Here is an 18020-nt window from a genome sequence, read left to right as displayed (position 1 = left end):
CTCGCCGAATACCGTTTCACTCTTCCCTCGGTGTCACTGGCCTGTGCAAGACGACCAGCAAACTTTTTGCCAGACCTCAACAAATTTAGTCTCTAACGTTCCCCAAGCAGACTGATTTTATTGTTACATTTCATACGACTAGACTGAGATGAACTTACCCCGTGTGATTGATTGAAGATACGACCTGAGTTCAAGAAATTTTAGAAAATTCTCGTCTAAAATATTCTATGCGAGACACGACTGCGTGTGTGTTTTTAAATTGTAGTTAGAATAATCGCAAATTAACCCATAATTAGGATTACATGAAACTCTGTATTTTTATTTTTGTGGTAATTTACAAACTACACGATATGTGGTGTTACTGCAGAATTTAATAACTACCGATATGATTATGATTTATAACTTAATTACTATCAATGTAAAATGTACAACTTATAATATTACTTTTTGTAAATTCTCAATCTAATCATCAGACTTGTAGCTTGATAAATTCCTTCTTTATCAGAAATTAACAGATATCCAGTATACTATATGCAAAATTTTAAATTCTTCGAGAGATTCCATGAAACTGTATTTTTATTTTCGTGGTAATTTACAAACTACACGATGTGAGGTGCTGTACTGCATAATTTAATAACTACCGATATGATTATGATTTATAACTTAATTGCTATCAATGTAAAATATATAACTTACAATATTACTTTCTATAAATCTTCAATTTAATCATCAAATTTGTAGCTTAATAAATTCCTTCTTTATCAGAAATTAACAGGTCTTCAGTAAACTATATGCAAAATTATAAATTCTTGGAGAGAATTTTCAAAATTCTAATCTACAGAATCCGTAATTTTCTTGCCAATTATAAATTCCCTACTAAATTTCAGTGCAACGTTCTAAATGAGGATTTCACGTGTCACTTATGCACACTCATTCGACCAATTATTCTCTTATTACATTCTGTCCAGGTCATTTATCCCGAGTGTTTAGCTTCTGACACGAACGATCCATAATACCGAGGGATGTCGTCACGGTTTTATTAGTATTCGGACGTATAGTAGCGTGTCGAAGAATGCGTTGAAACGTTACAGGATATTGTTAAGTTGGCGAGGTGTCGACCGTGTAAAAAGGACGTGGTGAAGTGTAAAACCAGGCCGGCAAGAGTTACGTAACGGTTCTGACCCGCGCGTATCGGAGGGTCTGACCGGAGGTAAAAAACAGAGGGTGTAGCACATTCCCTTCCCCAAGTTACATTCTCGTAACACGACACGCAATTCACCGGGACGATCAAATATTTAATCCGTTCGTCACCCTGGCATCCGACCGCTCAAAAACCTCCGTCCCGGGTTATTTGTAATTCATAACACATCAAAATGTTGGAGAACGAGGAAAATCCGCGATCTGTGAAACGATTTTTCAAGCTTTGAACTGGCGTAGATTTGAACCTCGAGACATTCCCTTCGTCTTGGGTCTCGGGCTTACTGATTTCCTGAATTTCGTTTCGAAGTTCCCTTCTATCTCTTTTCCTTGCCTCCCTCTGAAATTCATCTCAATCAGCCGGTGTTAAAGGTTTTAGCATGTTAAAGTGAAACGTAGTATGGTGAAATGGCTCGGAAGGTTTTATCTTAGAAACATCGTGCACAGCGTGTTTAAATATTCATCTGTTTACGGATGCGTCAGGCAATAGACATTAAAATAAAATACAGTATGGTGATGTCGTTCTGGAAATTTTAGTTTGGAGATATTTTGCAAGACACGTTTATAAATACATATATTCACGTGTTTAGAAATATGTAGAGTATTATAATGAAATACAGTACGACGATATGGTCTGGAATGGACTTTAGTTTAGGAACATAGCACAGACCATATTTAAATATTCGCGTGTTCAAGGATTGTGTTTGGTATATATTAAAATAAAATACAGTATAGTGATACAGGTAATGAAATACAGTATGCGATTCGAAAGGTTTTATTTTAGAAATATCGTACAAAGCGTGTTTAAATATTTTAGAGGTACAGTTAAATATCATTGTGCCGTTATAAACCTATTGTTCCTAATATACAGACAAATTCGTTTCAATAATGATCAAAGGTCTACTTAAGGTATCGTAATAATAAATACTATCTTAATCGTGGCGTTAATTGTGCGTGTTTAAGACCGTTTAAGACCGTTAAGGTACGCTCATAAATAAACCTGAAACTAGCGAGGATAACTGCGAATTGTACGTTTAACAAGCTATATCGAGACTAAATTGACCAATTTTGTAAAGAAAAACCGTCGTTTTCTGAGGATTAAATTAATCATATTATATATATAACGTGGTAAAGAAAATTTGTAAGATACACAGTCACAAAGCATATCATAATTCTACGAAGTGAATTATGTTTGCATTGTTCATCGATCCTCTAATTGCTCTTAGTGTAGACTTGTAGAATTTGTAATGAAATTCAAATTCGCTTCGAAGTTTGGGAAGATTCCATTTCTTAAAATAAAAATAGATGATTATTATTAATACGATAAAGAACGTCTAGCATAAAAGTTACTAATTCATTCTTCCAATTTTAAACTTTCTTTTATCCACTTCTGTAGCAATAAAACAGAAAAATGTCGGAAAGAGAAATAAAAGAAAATTGGTTTGTTTGCCACATGTGAGTGGCAAAATAATTGAAAGCCACGCGACGTTCATGTGTAAAATTATCGCGAACGGCTGTTATTTTTCTCATGTTCCACGAATCGAATTACGAAGGAAGAAAAAAATTTCATTAATAGTGTTCCCTGGTTACAAAGAGGCATCGGCGGAGTTAAGATACAGGATATCAAATTACTTGCACATCCTTTGACGTTACTCGGCCACTTTAATCCCATTGACTTGAAGAGGGACGCTCAAAGAAGCGTCGTGAATTGCAAGGGCGTAGTGAAAAAGACGTTCCGACACCGTTCTCAGATCGCCGCTGCGGCTCACTTACTGAATTATTTACGTAAAAAATAAATTTACCAAAGGTTCCTTCAACGACTCTCGTTTCTACCACTTTTTCCGACGAATTGCCCTGGATTGCTCGATCTTCTTAATAATTCTTAAAGAGAATATCCACATCGTGAGGAAATTCAACATTGAAGGAGGAAGAGTAACGTGGAAAGTACTGTGAACCGACTAAATGACTCGTTATTTCCACATCGTCGTTTTGTAAATTCAAATATTTGAAATTTGCTTCCGATTAAAAAAAAGAAAAAAAAAAACGAACCATCGCGATGCGTCGGTTTTTAAAGTAATCTCGGAGATACAGAGTGGTTCGCGTAGCGCGGCTGTTCTCTAGTGTTTCAATAATTGCCGATTGCTGTTAAACTATCCTAATCGATTCCACTCAACTCATTATCATCGCTACGTATTCTATGCATCGTTTTGTTAGTTATTGCCAGACACGCAATACGATAGAAGTAACTCCATAGCCGAAAAGAACGAAGAACACACGGTGAAACTATGACAATAATCGTTATTTATTTATAAAAACTCATCGTTAGACTGCGAACAGAATCGACTTTGCACAGAATACGCGTACGCGCAAAAATGTATAAAATATCGAAAATGCAGTGCCAATTATAACACATAGCAGGAAAAACAAATTTCTCGCTAGCTTCCGTCTTTTTAATCGTATTCATAAAAATACAAATTTGCATAAATATACACAATCTACTTATCATGTTTTCCACCTGTGCTCTTCAAACCGGAATCAATTCTCTTTTCAATCAAATCAATCTCGAAATGAATTTCAGAATTATTTCATCAAGCACGCCGTGTAAGCTGCGAATAATCTCTGTAAATCGAGTTGGCTGTGAAATTCAAATGGGAACACCATGGCGGTGTTTCTGTTACGTGTAATGGCTCCTCGTTACCCTCTTATCAATAATTCCTACGTATCTAACTTACGATCTATTCGCTGTTTGGTCGAATTTCTAGGTACTTTCTCTCCCGTCGACGGGAAGAACGAGAGAATAGGGACAGGACGAGAGAAACGCGCGTGAAATACTGTCGTAGTGTGCGCTATTGCAGGAAAGTTTGGCTGTTTCGTGCGAGTATTAGAAACCACGAGAACGGAAGTAGAAGCCCGGCCCAGTGCCTGACGTCACATCCGCCAGAGACGTATCCGGCGTCACGTTGCATGGCTTCCGTACGTTCTCCTGAAACAGAAATAAAACACTCTTTCTCAGTTTAAATCCGGTTTTGCCGTGGATTCCTAAGGTAACGCACAATCATAGATTTATGATTATAACTCGGAGATGCGACTTTTGATAGATAGGAGTGATAGAGAGGACGGGGATACGAAGGGAGAAAGGTATCGATAACGTTAGCCAGAACGAAAGAGTAATGAAACTGGCCACTCGTAAATCAATGTCTCGCGTAGACTATCGGATTATTGGTTTTTTCTACGTCACCGGCCTGCACTAGTGAGCTAACGTCTTTATTAATTACCACGCTCTTTAGCCACCAGTCGGACACTTTTTACTTTTAAGTAGGACCATAACGTATAATTATTCGAACGTAACCGTGATTTTCTCAAGCAATTGTGTGTATCCAACGTCCGATTAGATGGTTACATTGCGAACTTTTATCACGATTGCTCTTGCTCGCGATTTTCATGTATTCATTAATTCTGTGTGAAGTATTTGTAATGTATTGAAATATTATTTGAGTGAACTGTATAAGTTTTGGCTCTTGAAAATTATAAGCAGAAAAGAAATAGTTAAAAACACGATGGGAATTTTAATTTATAAAGTAACTGCGATATCTTGAAAGATGATAAGTTCTAACATCAATTATTCTTAACGTGTCGACAGAAGGACTGAACACGTTTGCCAGGATGAGGTTGAATTTTGAGAAGCAGTAGGGGTTCCAGAAGCTGTAATACGTAATAAAGATATTACACGTCCCATACGTGAATGCAAAGAACATGCCACGAGCAGATGGCGTCGGGCACGTGTACGCGTACTCAGCTGTGCTTACAAGAACATCGCTTGACGTTGCCAAAATCTATTACATAAGGCGTCGAGCTCCACGTGCGTGCAAGATTCTCGTGGTTTAATGTCCTAATATTAAATTGTCGTGGAAGGATAACCGACCCTTCAAACCTCATCCTCCAACGTAAGATTTAACCAGAAAATCGAAGAAGAAACTGTCAAACCGAAAAATTAATAGATGAAGTAGAACGTTTATCAAACGAAGCTCTCTCGGATAAGAAACGTGTACTTGATCCCAAAATTAAATAGAGATAATTTTTTAATTGGTTGACCTGGTAATAGAATTCGAAAATTTACTTTCTCTGAAAGATGGAAATGCGATTTATACGCTTCGAGTGAAACGAAGCACAACGTTAATATTTTCGGTCAAAGGCTGTAGTTGAATGAGTACGAAGGATGTTCGAAGTTGGGAATTTTTTAAATTGTTGAAATTTTCATGATGGAATTTAGTCGAGCTACTAGAGTTCGCTAAGGAAGTTAGAGTCGTTAAAGGTTTCGATTATGGCTGTTGGCTTCTTGAGCTTGCATTGTTGGCGCGCTTTCGACTCGATGGTTCTTTGCGATTACCAATATCGACCAAGATCAAGATCTTGATCTTTTTTCTTTTTTTTTTTTTTGAGGACAACAGATACCCTGTTTAATGTTTTTGTCTACAATTGCACAAGTCTGATGCTCCAGTGGTAAAAATAGATAGAAGCACTTTATGAGACAAAAAAACTGTGTACGTTGGAAACTAATCAATTTTCCTTTCCCTTTTCCTTTTCCGAAATTGGTTTTTTGGCATCCTATCGCTGATTTCGTTCATGGCGAAAGTTCATCGGTTTCTGTGGCGATTGCTCTCATATTTTCTGGCAATTAAATACTTGTTGAAACTTCTACTTTTCCACAGTGTTATTTTTGTAACTTTGAAGTCAATTATTAGCTTGTAGAATTATTCAAACGGAACGTCATCGAAGGAATGTCTCGATCAATCTGTCAGGTGATTTTCAATACTGTAATTGTTAGATTATTGGAGAGACAGCAATTCCTTCGCTAAGATCGATCGCGATTGATCGCATACTATCGGTATTAATTCCTAAAGTCGCATAACATGCCTGTATATACAACATGAGGCCATTTACTATTAGATAACCGCATGAAATTCATATCTCTGATGGGATGGTTGATTCTGTCTACAGACGAACGTTTCTGATACCGAATAACATGATTTTAAAATATTTGACGGTCCTATCAAAATATATGGCTCTTCAGATATTATTTCACAATGGAATACATATTCTACGATTCCATGTTAATTTCTTCATTAATTTTCCTTCTTCTTTTACAGTATAACATTTATCATAAATATATATCTGATCCTAATCTCTAATTTACTAGCTGTGTGGAAACACGGCACAAGAAAACAATCGATTAAATTGCTTCATAATCTTTTATAGGAAATAACGGGTTGCTCATTAAATTATGTTAATATATTGCATTGAAAAAGCGTTTTTAACCCTCAGAGGATTTCTGCCAAATAATTAATGGAATAAATAATTAAATAATAATTAATTGTGAGCCATTCAATTCTTCTCTGAACGTTTGCACTTATATCGGATTATTTACAAATAATTTATAATCATAAATTATTAGTGCACATCCTGTATAGGTATCTAGCATATTGGATTATTATAAAATTCCTGTTTATTTCGTAAGTACGTATAAAACATCAGTTTACCAATTTGAACACAGCTGATATTAAAAAAAATTAAGTTAATAATAGAAAATTTCTAATGCAATTTACTTATTTCACCATTTTATTCGACGACCCCTTTTTTCAGAAAGCTTTTCAATCGACTACGGTACACGAGTATGAGCGCTATACCTAACGCTGTTGGAAATTACGATGACCCAGGGTCAGTAAATCTTAGACAATAGTAGCAATTGGAAATTCCTTGACCAATGCAAATAAGAGACGGTTCAGAGATAAAGAGGGAAGATATAAATCTTTGTCAACGCGATTTGGTTCACGGTCGATGGAACGTCCGGCGTACTAGAGCCTACAGCCTGCGGTTTACACAATTTCCTCGACATTTGAGTAGTCTGTTCTACTCGGCGCCTCGTGGCCAGAAGATCACGACGGATTCCGGACATCAGTGGACGATCCGTTCTCGTCCTTTGTCGAGGATGGGTATCAAGGATAGTTAATTGGCTACCCGAATAGGGTACGGCCAATTAAGCGTTTAATTAGAGTGGCAGGCTATCGATGGATTTTCGGTTGCTTGGCATTAATCGATGATCTCTGGTCTGACAGAGCTTCGAATATTCATCGTTGAAATTCGTGGCAGTGGATTTATGTTTCATTCAAATTTCAAAGTACTGTTCGAATATTACAATCAATCTCTCGGATAATCTGTTGTTGAACGAATAAGAACATTTTTATCAAATACGTTGAAAGGAACATAAACTGTGAAATTGGAACACTTATAATAGAATACCTTTATGTATATATCTTATGCATTATATGAAACATTTTGAAATTTCATAACAGTGTAATGAGACACGACTGTTCTTATTCAGTTGGAAAAAATTTGCAAGCTGAAGATGAATGTAGAAGCTGCAGAACATTTATTAAAAGCATATACCCATTGAACTATTAACTTAATAATGTATTTAATTGCTTGTTTAAATACTTTTATGACGTCTGTGAAACATATATTTGCATTAAATATTTTGTAGCACCTGTGTACATTTTTAGATTTGTTTCAAGCTTTTCCATAATAGTCGAGTAGTTTATCATCTTAGTTTACTTATCTTAGTATACTATGGTATAATCATGATAGTAGAGTCTCATTACAATGCTAATGAAATTTCAATATGTATCATATATATATGATAGACATAACGTAAGTATTCAAATATCTTCATCATCTACTGCGTATTTCATTTGAAGCTGAGTCTCCTTTTGATAGTAGAAGCAATATGGTCAAAATTGCGAGTGACTTATGAAGTAAGACACAAAGTCACACCTATAATAAGTTCTAACGTTATTCTCTGCCCGTAGAGATCCCGGTGCACCAATATGTCGTCTCTAGTCGAAAATTCACGAGCACTTTCGAGATTTTTAAATATATATGTATATATATATACATATATATTTAATATATGTATATATGTACTTGGTGCACATAGGCAACATGGCGCTAAAGTTAGTAGGAAGTTTAATACCTAACGACTCCCTGAGCTACCGTTTATACGGCTCCAAATTTCATCCCTTGCCTTTTCTTTTTCTCGTCGTCCCTCACTCGGTCCCAAGCTCGTCTTCCTGCGATATTATTAAATTTTCTGGGGGAATTGAAGCAGGAGAATCCATTCTTGTCCTTGTGTTATTGAAAAAGAGCGTACAACATGGTTGACTGCACGAAGGGCGGCTGCAAAATCGTTTCAAATTTTCGATTCGGCTGAAAGATTTTATTCGGTCTGTCAACATTTCTATATGTTGGAAATGTCGAAATTATCGCGAACCGACGAAACGAATTTAATTCCCCGGTTGGACGGAATATCTCAACACGGCAATTAACGTACTCGAAATTTTTTCATGACTGACATAATGAAATACTATTCTTTTGTGATTCTATTCGCGATTCAAAACGACACAGTCAAGCGAAGCAAGCGCTTTTTGAACGATACGTGGTGAGAAAATGTTACGCTACAACCACAGCTGGTTTCTCTATGTATTTTAGCTCATACACTCCATCATGAAGATGTACGTGAATGTTCGAATATCGATCGGTTTAATGACTGCCGAAACATTTCCAAAGTACGACGAGTAGCACTCGAAGAAGGATCGACTTTTGAAACGCGTAGGATACAGGACAATTTTCAAGAGTTCCTTCAGGAAAGCTAGGCCAGTTGGAGAGGCACTTTTGCAACTTTTCGTGCTTATAGATCATTCCATGGTAGTCGTAACGCCAACTTCTCTTTTTCTCTCCCTCTCTCTCTCTCTCTCTCTCTCTCTCTCTCTCTCTCTTTCTGTCTCCATGACAACAGATAGACTTTCACATTAACGAATCGATTTCGTCGAGTAAAAGTTGAAGCTACAATCGGCTCTTAGAGCCACTCAGACATGCAACACCGGCAAACCGTGATGATTGAGAGAAAAAAGTTTCGATTTCGTCAGGAAAAAGAATATTACCGACGATTGTTACAGTCCAGTGTTATTATCGTTTGAAAAAGAATGGTAATTAATATCGTTGATACACATCGATAACGAAACGATGAAACGACACGGTTTAGCTTGCTGTACATCCGGCAAAACAATGAGTAAAATCGCGGACCAATTAACGGTGTAATGGTTGCACGATAATTCGCAACGATAAAGCTTTCCTCTCTCTGGGGATCGTTCGAACACCACAAATTGCCCCAGCTGGCCTTAATAATTTTCTTTAATCACTGCATTCTATATTTAATTCGTAGCGTCTGATAGATACGTGCCGGTGATCTACAGTTCTTTGGTAAGCTCAGTAGGCTAGCTTAGCGGAGCACTTATGGCTGATTTATACGAACCATTACCACTAGCAGTGACCCAATAAGGTTATCCGCCAACCTCGGTGAACCAGATCAGTGGCGCTCTTAAAGGTTGATTCACAAGGCCCACCGTTAGCCTTAAACCGTCCTCGACTGTGAATCTTATTAAGGTCAATGATGATACTCTTGTACTTGGTGACTTGGAGATCAATAGCGGACTACTACAGTGTTATTATTCCTGTTATTGAATACGAATATGATTGTCTATGAATATTTTGATTGCGTTTAATAATGTGGACATTTTTACTGTTCTATCTCAGGATAAGACGAAGAGGTTTACTTACTACGAGACAGTTTCAGTGGCAGATAAAAATGTGACTGAGTATAGTATGAATGATTTTGAAATATGAAGCGCAGAAAGAAGGCTACTCGACTCGAAGACGAATTGAAGAACATAACTCAACGACTATAGATACACATCTTCCATATATTTTAACAAACGTTGTATTGTACTTTGTAACTTTCTTCACTTTAGATCGCTCGAAGCAAGGAAAGCACTTAACTCCAAGCAAATTAAACTCAAGAATAGAATTGGATAATTGGATTCAGAAATTGTATCGGTTAACTCGATAGTATTAGCATAGTATTAGTAATTATGATTGTGCGCTATTGCACTATTGTATTCTTAAACATTCGAGACTCGTTCTATGTGTCTCTTTCATATGCACTTTGGCCGCTTTAAATACTAATCTAAGAAGAAAGAAGTTTCCCATTTGCCATTACGACAGCAAGAAAGAGAATTCTTAGACGACACGTCGTTAAAGCGTGGGCGTAGCTTTTAACTACAGTTTCCGTGTTATTAGCGCTGGCTAGTCGTTAGCCAAATTTTTCCTGGGCAAACTATTCAACTCGTAATCCGAACACAACAGTGCTAAAAGCTCATCGTCGTCCTTAATAGTGCGCTCTGAATACGAGCCAAATATTAAAATCTCTTCTCGCGGAAGGCAAAACTTCAAAGACGCGGCGAAGCGGTTCAGAACGAAGATTCCAGAAGATTAGCCGGGAAGAAACGCGGAAATTCGGTGGCTCCTAGACATCGAAAATCCGCTGCAAAACAAGGATAGAGGCGAGATAGTTCGAGTGAAAGGTAGTGAAAAGGTGGAATAAGTCGTCGAATTGGAAGATAACGAAAGGAAGGGGGACAGGGGAAGAAACTGAGCAGAACTGAAAGTGGAAAGACGGTGAAAACTTTAGGTTGAAACGGTTAGAGTGCCCTTCGGAGCGAGACGGTATGAAGATATCGAGGATAGGGTCTCGAGACGAGTGGCAGAGTGAGAGGACTCACGGTGATGTGCAATTAGGAAAATTGAATTCCGCCGTAATTAACTTTCTTAATTAATAGAATCGCGGGATTGTATCTTTAATCTGGCCGTTGGAAGTGCTTCTGGCAGCTTCTGTCACCGAACGGAAGAGAATGTGGCTTGGCTCCGACTCGGGATGAAACCAGGAACAGATGAAGACGACTGCAAGGGACGAGGATAGAGAGAACGATAGGAAGAGCGGGATGCAAGATTGACGAACGTGCAGAGAACGTGGAAGAACAGGGAGAAGAAAGGGATAAGACAGGATTGTTGCAAGACGGAGAAGCGGTGGCGACGATTGCTAGCTACTCTGGGATGGGTAGTCGCTGTAAGTTTTGATATATGCGCCAGGTTATTTACGATCGCATAAGAATTAGCCCAGACAGTAAGCCGGTCTTTCTCTAGCAAAAAGCCGACTTTATGCCGCGGACTGGCACTGTACTCCACCGGTTTTTGCTCGTTCGCTTTCGGAAAAGTCGTTAAATCTCGCGCCGCATTCGACGAATCAGCCAAATGACGTTTCTTGCGTCCTGTGGTTGTATCGATGGAAGTTCGGACGACGATAATTCCACTCGCGTGTCTCAACTTCTTCGATACTGTACGGTGGTATCGTTCAAATCTGTAGGATATTTCGACGAAGCTAAACAATGCAACGAGTTCATTGATTCTCGAAAATGTAGTTCTTCGTGTAGTATCATTTCGCTATATCTCTTCAGTTATACGTTGAAACAATAGCCCTGTCATGGAATTATTCGACTCATCCTCTCGTTCTTTGATATCTTCCTTGGCTGGTCTTAAGGTACATGATATTTTCTCATTTTTTCGTTATTGTATTAACAACTAATAGTCTTTATCCGTCTCATAATATACAACAAACTTCAGTATTCCATGCGAAATTGAAGTATAAATTTGAACATGCCGAAGCTGGGATAATTCAAATAACCCCGTCTTCCATAGAACAGACCGGACAAGTGGCGATAGATTCGCGAGACTAGCTGTTTGCATTGGTTCGTGGATACTATTTGAAAATTCGTTGGATCCCCGGGCGAGATTGTCACAACGAATTATGCTGGTCGCGTGAAAAATTAACGGGGATCGTTTTCGACGATCGACGTACGTTAGAAATCCAAGCGGAAAGTCATTTTTCTCTTCTTTCCTTTAACGGCCACTGGCAGATTAATTAATCACGCCGTGCCGATTTCGTTCGACCACGCGGCTCGATTAATAAAATCGAACCCCGACTCTCGTCCCTTGTTTAAGTTAACTTGCTCGCCGTGCAGTTAATTACGCCGATCGATGAACGCCGCATATTTTTGACGTTCATGGAATACGAGGACACACGGTGTGCACTCGTAAAACTGGTTTTGACGAGCGCCTTTAATCCCGGCCAACGAATGGAAACGACTCTGAATTCACGATGAAACGCGTAAATTCGTAATCTGCAAAATGTACAACAACTCGCCGAACTTCTGATTTATGATCCTGGACAACGCTTTCACAGGATTTTCCACGTTATGCCGTGTTATCTGACACATCTAAAATATTATGAGGAAAGTTGTACATGCGTACATTGTATTTTTCGACCGATGCGCTGCAATTAAGAGAATCTCTACTCTTGTTATTCGACCGCTTACGCAGCAGTGAAACCTTGTCAGTCTGCCATCAAACTTATCGAAGTTCGAGCGTGGCGCCATGAAGAATATTAAAGCGACTCATTGGTGTTCTGATTGGAATGTCGCAAGGAATTGTACTTCGTGTTGTTTCAAAGGTAAGTCAATTGCGATTATATCAATGCATTGATCTTTAACGGCTATCGTGAGTGAACGTTTTGGTCATTTTGTTCGAACATTATTGTCCTGCAGTAACATCACCGTGATGTTATTTACGATCGTTGCAAATAGTAACTGTTTTTTTTTTTTTTTTTTTTTTTATAATATTGAATGATCATGATACACTTGGTCAAATTTGTGTAACTTTTTGAAACTAAAACAGGATGCACGGGCATGAAATTTCATCCATGATAGCTAAACCGTAGATATTTATACAAATTTATATTTTTATGAACGTAACTAAAAATGTGGAAAATACATGAGACTCTGTTTCACGCATCGAATATCATAACGAGTATTACACTTTCGATATTTTATACATTTCACATATATCTTCTGTACAGTTTTACATCTTCCAATTTTTGATAAATGAATTAAATGATAAGCAGTTTAACGATAGGACAAACTGATTTTCTTTCATGATACATTTCGACAGTTAGATGATCTTTTAATTGGCAATGGTCATTTTCTTCTCATTCTGCGTAGATTGTTTACAATTTCACTACGCTTCGATCTCGAACGGTGTTTTATCGAGATACACAATTTACACGGCATTCACGGGGATATTTATGAGAATATTTTTGTGTCGGAGTAAGCTCGTAAAAATCATCTCCAAAGCGCAGTGACGCTAGCGTTTAATTCCAGTCGGGCGGTAATTCTTTTCGAAAGCAGCTACTCGAACCCATAAACTGGTGTGAATTCGCAATTGGGAAAACCGTGCGGCGAATCACTGAAACTCTGATTTATCAACGCGATCGATATCTCTACAACATCGATTATAAAAGCACGAAACGTTGCACGGACTGTGGTAATGAACGACGCTTCTCGTTCGTTTTTCATTCAGTAGCGAAACAAGTATTTTATATGGAAACTGATCGATCAATTTGGGATTTTTTCATATTTCGTTCATACATTTTTTAACCAATCTTGCTGCAATTTCTACCATTTCCTACCGAATTATACTTTTCTGCCATTAAGAGCTTTTTGAAGTTGGAGAAGATATAAGAGAATCGTTGTTAACCTATTTACGATTAGAGGTAGATTAAAGTAGAAACTCAAAAATTTTTGTTTCCGAAGCACGATATGAATCGAAATAAAACATAATATAAAATAAATTTCAGAAGTCTGCTTCTATACACGAATAACTCAAGAGCTAGACTAGATGTTTCGTTCACTCGCGGAGAGACGCGATCGCAAAAGAGCACGTCAACGGCAGTCGTAAATTCCCGTTGATTAGACAATCGACGCCGCGAAATGATCGATCCCCTATTGCGGTTAGGATAATAGAGGTAGTTGAATTAAATATGGCACTGATGTAACTAATTATAAGTTACAGTTTATTCCAACAACTTTGTAACGAATATAGTTACACTGGTGCGCATGTATAAGTAAAGTAGGTGACTGATCTAAAGGTGGAAACCTGGTCAAAGGTGTTGACCGTTCGGAAGATGCAAAATCAGTGCCGTTCGGTGACGATGCTGTGGCGGAGGAAAGCTAAGGATGGATGTGTCTCGCGCACAGAACCATCGGATTTGTTGATGACAATTTTGGCTAGGAAAGTGAGGACAATAGACATTGCTTCCGATTGGATAATAGACGGCTGGTGGACTAGGAAGGGTCTTAGCCGCCCTCGAGAGAAAGTCGCTAACGGAAGATACTGAACGCGAGAGAAACCAACTTTCCCGTATCTTCCCGTAGTAGACAATAAACTATTCAATGAAAGATTGTTTGGTCAGTCTGAAAGACCTTACATAGAAAATGTCTGGGATTTATGGAGGATACTTGGGACTATTGAGGGTACGCGGTAAGGATGTGAAGACATCTGGTTGCCATCCTGCCCACGACGTGTGGCCCGGGCCAGGCAGAGAGTCGTAACACTAGATAACTTTACTTTTTGCAATTATTTCATTTTCGTTACTCAGGTGTGCGACTCATCTTCAACTCCTAACAGACAAATGATCTTTCCATAAATTCATCTTTGTAGTGAAACTCTATACATAATAAGAAATTCGAAGATAAATGTGAAAAGTATACATCTTTCTAACATCTTTCCTCTACTTTTCACTTTATAGTATGACATTTGTTTTTAATTCAAATGATTTAATTCGAATGGCTGTAAGAAATTTTGCTTGCCTTCAAATTATCGATAATTGTTTCGTCCCGGTATATTTCACACAAAAGCGTAAAACTTGTGAAGCAATTCGAGTTACGAACGAAGCACAAACAAAACCCTAACACCGAGGACACTGCCTCGCAGCTTCGTGAAATCGGTACAATCGGCGACGAGGAAGATGGAGGGGAACGTCTGCTGGAACGTTGCCTATAAACCGCGTAAATTCGCAATCTGTGAAACTACGAAACGAGTCGGCGAAGTTGTGATTTACGGCGCGTCTCGTCGCCCCGTTTACGGGACGGAAGAAAAGGAATAGTTGGTCTGCTGCTATATACGTATGTATATGTACGCGTACGACGAGGGTGAGTCGGCGGTGGGCGTCGGTTGTTCGGGAAAAATGCGACGTAGCGCGGCCCGCCGTTTTCTCGCAATAACTTCCGAAGGAAAATTCACGATAATAGAGACTACTGCCTGTGAATTCCGTATGCAAGTGTGCTTACGCCACTCCTCTGCTCTCTTCCAGCTCTCCTTTTCACCAAACCTCTCCACCTATATCCTCTCCTTCCTATCCCCTTTTCTCTTCTCCTTTTCCTCTTTCCAGTAAGATCTCGACCGCTCGTGCCACCCTTTCCTTCTCTATTTCTCACCAACGCGACGCGGGTACATGCACGTTTTACCCCAGGATTTTCCCTCTTTCTTTGCGGAGTCGAAACGACGTCCGTGGCGAACCAAGGGAGGCTGAGCTAGACAAATAGTCGCCCCGTGAAATACCGCCGCCTCCTTAAAACTTTAAAGTGTTTCGAGTAATCCTAAGGCACGACTTTAGATCATGAGGATACCTAGCCTTGTCCTTCAACCCTTTCCACCTCTTCTTTCTCACTTCCATTGATACGATTTTCTTCTTCTATCTTTTCCTTTCTTTGCGTGGTATGCTTTCTCTATGGTCGCGCAGACGTGGCGTGTACGAAGACGTTACGGCGAATCGAATACAAATAGCCGCGTCCGCTGCTCGTAACGCTCCGGCCGATGAGCTTCATGGAGGAAGGCTCTTGTTCCGCGGTTTGATCGCGGTGGAACGACAATTTAGAGTTTGCTTTTATGGCGGTAATTTGCACTGAACGTCCACCATTACGCGGAGACGTTTGTACGATACTTTGATAGTATTTTTCCGCTAGCCGCAAAGCGATACGGGTCGCGTCATTAAACTGTGTTTTAGTCGGTGTCGTATCAAAATAAAAGATGTTAAATGATTGGAATACAGAGACGAAGGATTTCAGGGAACAAAAGGAAAAGAGAAATACGTGGAAAGGTATCGTTCGGTGTGTAGTATAAAATTCGAGACTTTTAAGAGGAAACTCAATGCTAACCTGGTTCGACGATCAGCATTACAGTGTCGGTTCGTCCCTCTGTTGGTCTGCACGAATATTTTCCGACGTCGTGCGGCGTGACCGCCGCCAGAGTCAATTCCGAGACTGTTCGAGCTGCGCCTCTTTCAGTCTCCACGTTTATTCCCCCTCGTGCAGCCTGCAAACACAGGAAATGCAACGTGAAATTCGGTGCACGACGCGCCAGGAAAATCGCGCGCAACGTATCTTTCTTTCCTTTCCTTTTCTCTCTTTTTATTTTATCGTGGTATCTGATGGAACAACGGTTACTTGATTACACCAATGAATTTGCGAATTACCACCTACATATTTACGATTAATAGCGATTTATCTCGAAAGCACACATTATCCCACGAACGGTGTTCGCCGGTTGTTGACCGTGCGAATATTACGATCGAAATATATCGCGAGTGCGGAAAATTAAATAAATCTCCGGTCAGCCCCTCGTTCTCTCGCCCTCTCGCCCCTCTCGCCAAACGTTCACAGTTTGTAATTTCGTAATAAATCTGCCGAGATGAATTGCGCATAGCTTCCACGGATAAATTTTCAGCAGTTCGCCTATCGCGGTCTCGATCGCATTTTTCATTCCGCTATGAACCGATTTAAACGTTCGTTGTAATTACTTCGATCCGACGCGATTCCACAAACAACAAACACTCTCGAATTTCATTGTAAAAAAAACTGCGTTTCAGTTGCTGTGATTCGTTGTAAAAATTCAGTATGTTTTTCCAATCGTGTTTTTAATCTCCCTCCGATTCTTGCCGATTCAATTTCTCTGGAGAAGAAAATTCGACGCGTGTAAACAAAAATCTCGTAAGCCGAGGAAGGGTTTGAAGTTCGTAGCCGTTCAAGTCGCGTCCGCCGTCACCCAGATGATTTACGATCGTATTTCTTTCGTTCGAGACGAGAGATTCTCGTGAGAGAGGGTGTGCAAGGGGTCGATGTCGAAAGAGGATCCAGTGTAAAAAATTTCATTAGAGTCTGTCTCACGAGAAGACACGAGGCTGTATTACCTGGAATGTTAGGAGTTTGTTATCCCGGAGCCATTGCACGCCCCTGATGGGCCGCGTCTGATACGGAGACAATATGACGCATCTCAAGGTGATCGTCGACCCCGATGGCACCCTCTGCTCCCGTGGACCCATTATGGCAGCCACTGGTGCCGTGCTCTCGTAACCTGTAAACCATGTATGGACAAATATCATACGACAGGCAACATCTTCCCGTAAAAATTTAGTATGTTCTAGATATAGTTGTGTGGACTTAGGAGCACACGGTATTTAGACATTTCTTGTCTCGATTGTTGTAATTATATAAAATTAAATTCTCTAATATAATCTTGGCCATTCTGATATTATTTTAGACAATATATAGTTAACGAATATTGATGAAAATAATAGTTTGTACTGGAAGAATAATAACCACATAGAATTCATTCTAAAAATGTATATAGATGTTATACATCATAAATGAAGCTTTACGTTTAATCTCAGTTATGAATTGATAGTAGAAGGACGTTCTTATATTATGAATAAGTATACGATTATACGAAGAATACAATGATGCAAAAATGTGAAGCTTTTTATCAAATTATGCCTTACGAACGACAGTGTATTTATTTATCATGTTAAGAAATTTACTTATTATAGCTATAGTGTAGTTTTAATAGAAACCAATACGACCAACTTCGTTAAGAACGATCGTTTAATTTCTGATTGTATATTGTAGTAATAAAATCGAGGAATTGATCATCACGTTGGTATTTAAATGGCTCATTTATAAATATATACAATTTTCTAATGAATGGAA

The 18020-nt window shown here is 38.9% G+C and overlaps 1 protein-coding gene and 1 long non-coding RNA gene across 3 annotated transcripts in view; one reads left to right on the top strand and one right to left on the bottom strand.

Moving 5' to 3' along the window:
• Positions 1-1956: 1956 nt before the first annotated feature.
• LOC132911268 (uncharacterized) overlaps positions 1957-18020 on the bottom strand; it is a 117154-nt gene continuing 101090 nt past the window's right edge. For both annotated transcript variants that reach the window (XM_060967806.1, XM_060967807.1), the window contains 3 exons: positions 17225-17388; positions 16194-16350; positions 1957-4180 (listed from right to left, as the gene is read on the bottom strand). In XM_060967806.1, the coding sequence (XP_060823789.1) occupies positions 4044-4180; positions 16194-16350; positions 17225-17388 (458 nt within the window). In that variant the 3' untranslated portion in view covers positions 1957-4043. The remainder of the gene's footprint in view (positions 4181-16193; positions 16351-17224; positions 17389-18020) is intronic.
• Positions 9012-18020, top strand: part of LOC132911289 (uncharacterized) — a 108796-nt gene continuing 99787 nt past the window's right edge. Inside the window, exon 1 of the long non-coding RNA XR_009658950.1 lies at positions 9012-12652. This is a non-coding gene — a long non-coding RNA (uncharacterized LOC132911289). The remainder of the gene's footprint in view (positions 12653-18020) is intronic.

The sequence above is a fragment of the Bombus pascuorum genome, chromosome 10 (assembly GCF_905332965.1).
Source record: "Bombus pascuorum chromosome 10, iyBomPasc1.1, whole genome shotgun sequence".
NCBI classification, from domain to species: domain Eukaryota; kingdom Metazoa; phylum Arthropoda; class Insecta; order Hymenoptera; family Apidae; genus Bombus; species Bombus pascuorum.
Note: the sequence above shows the minus strand (reverse complement) of the source record. Positions and strands in the feature narration are given on the sequence as shown.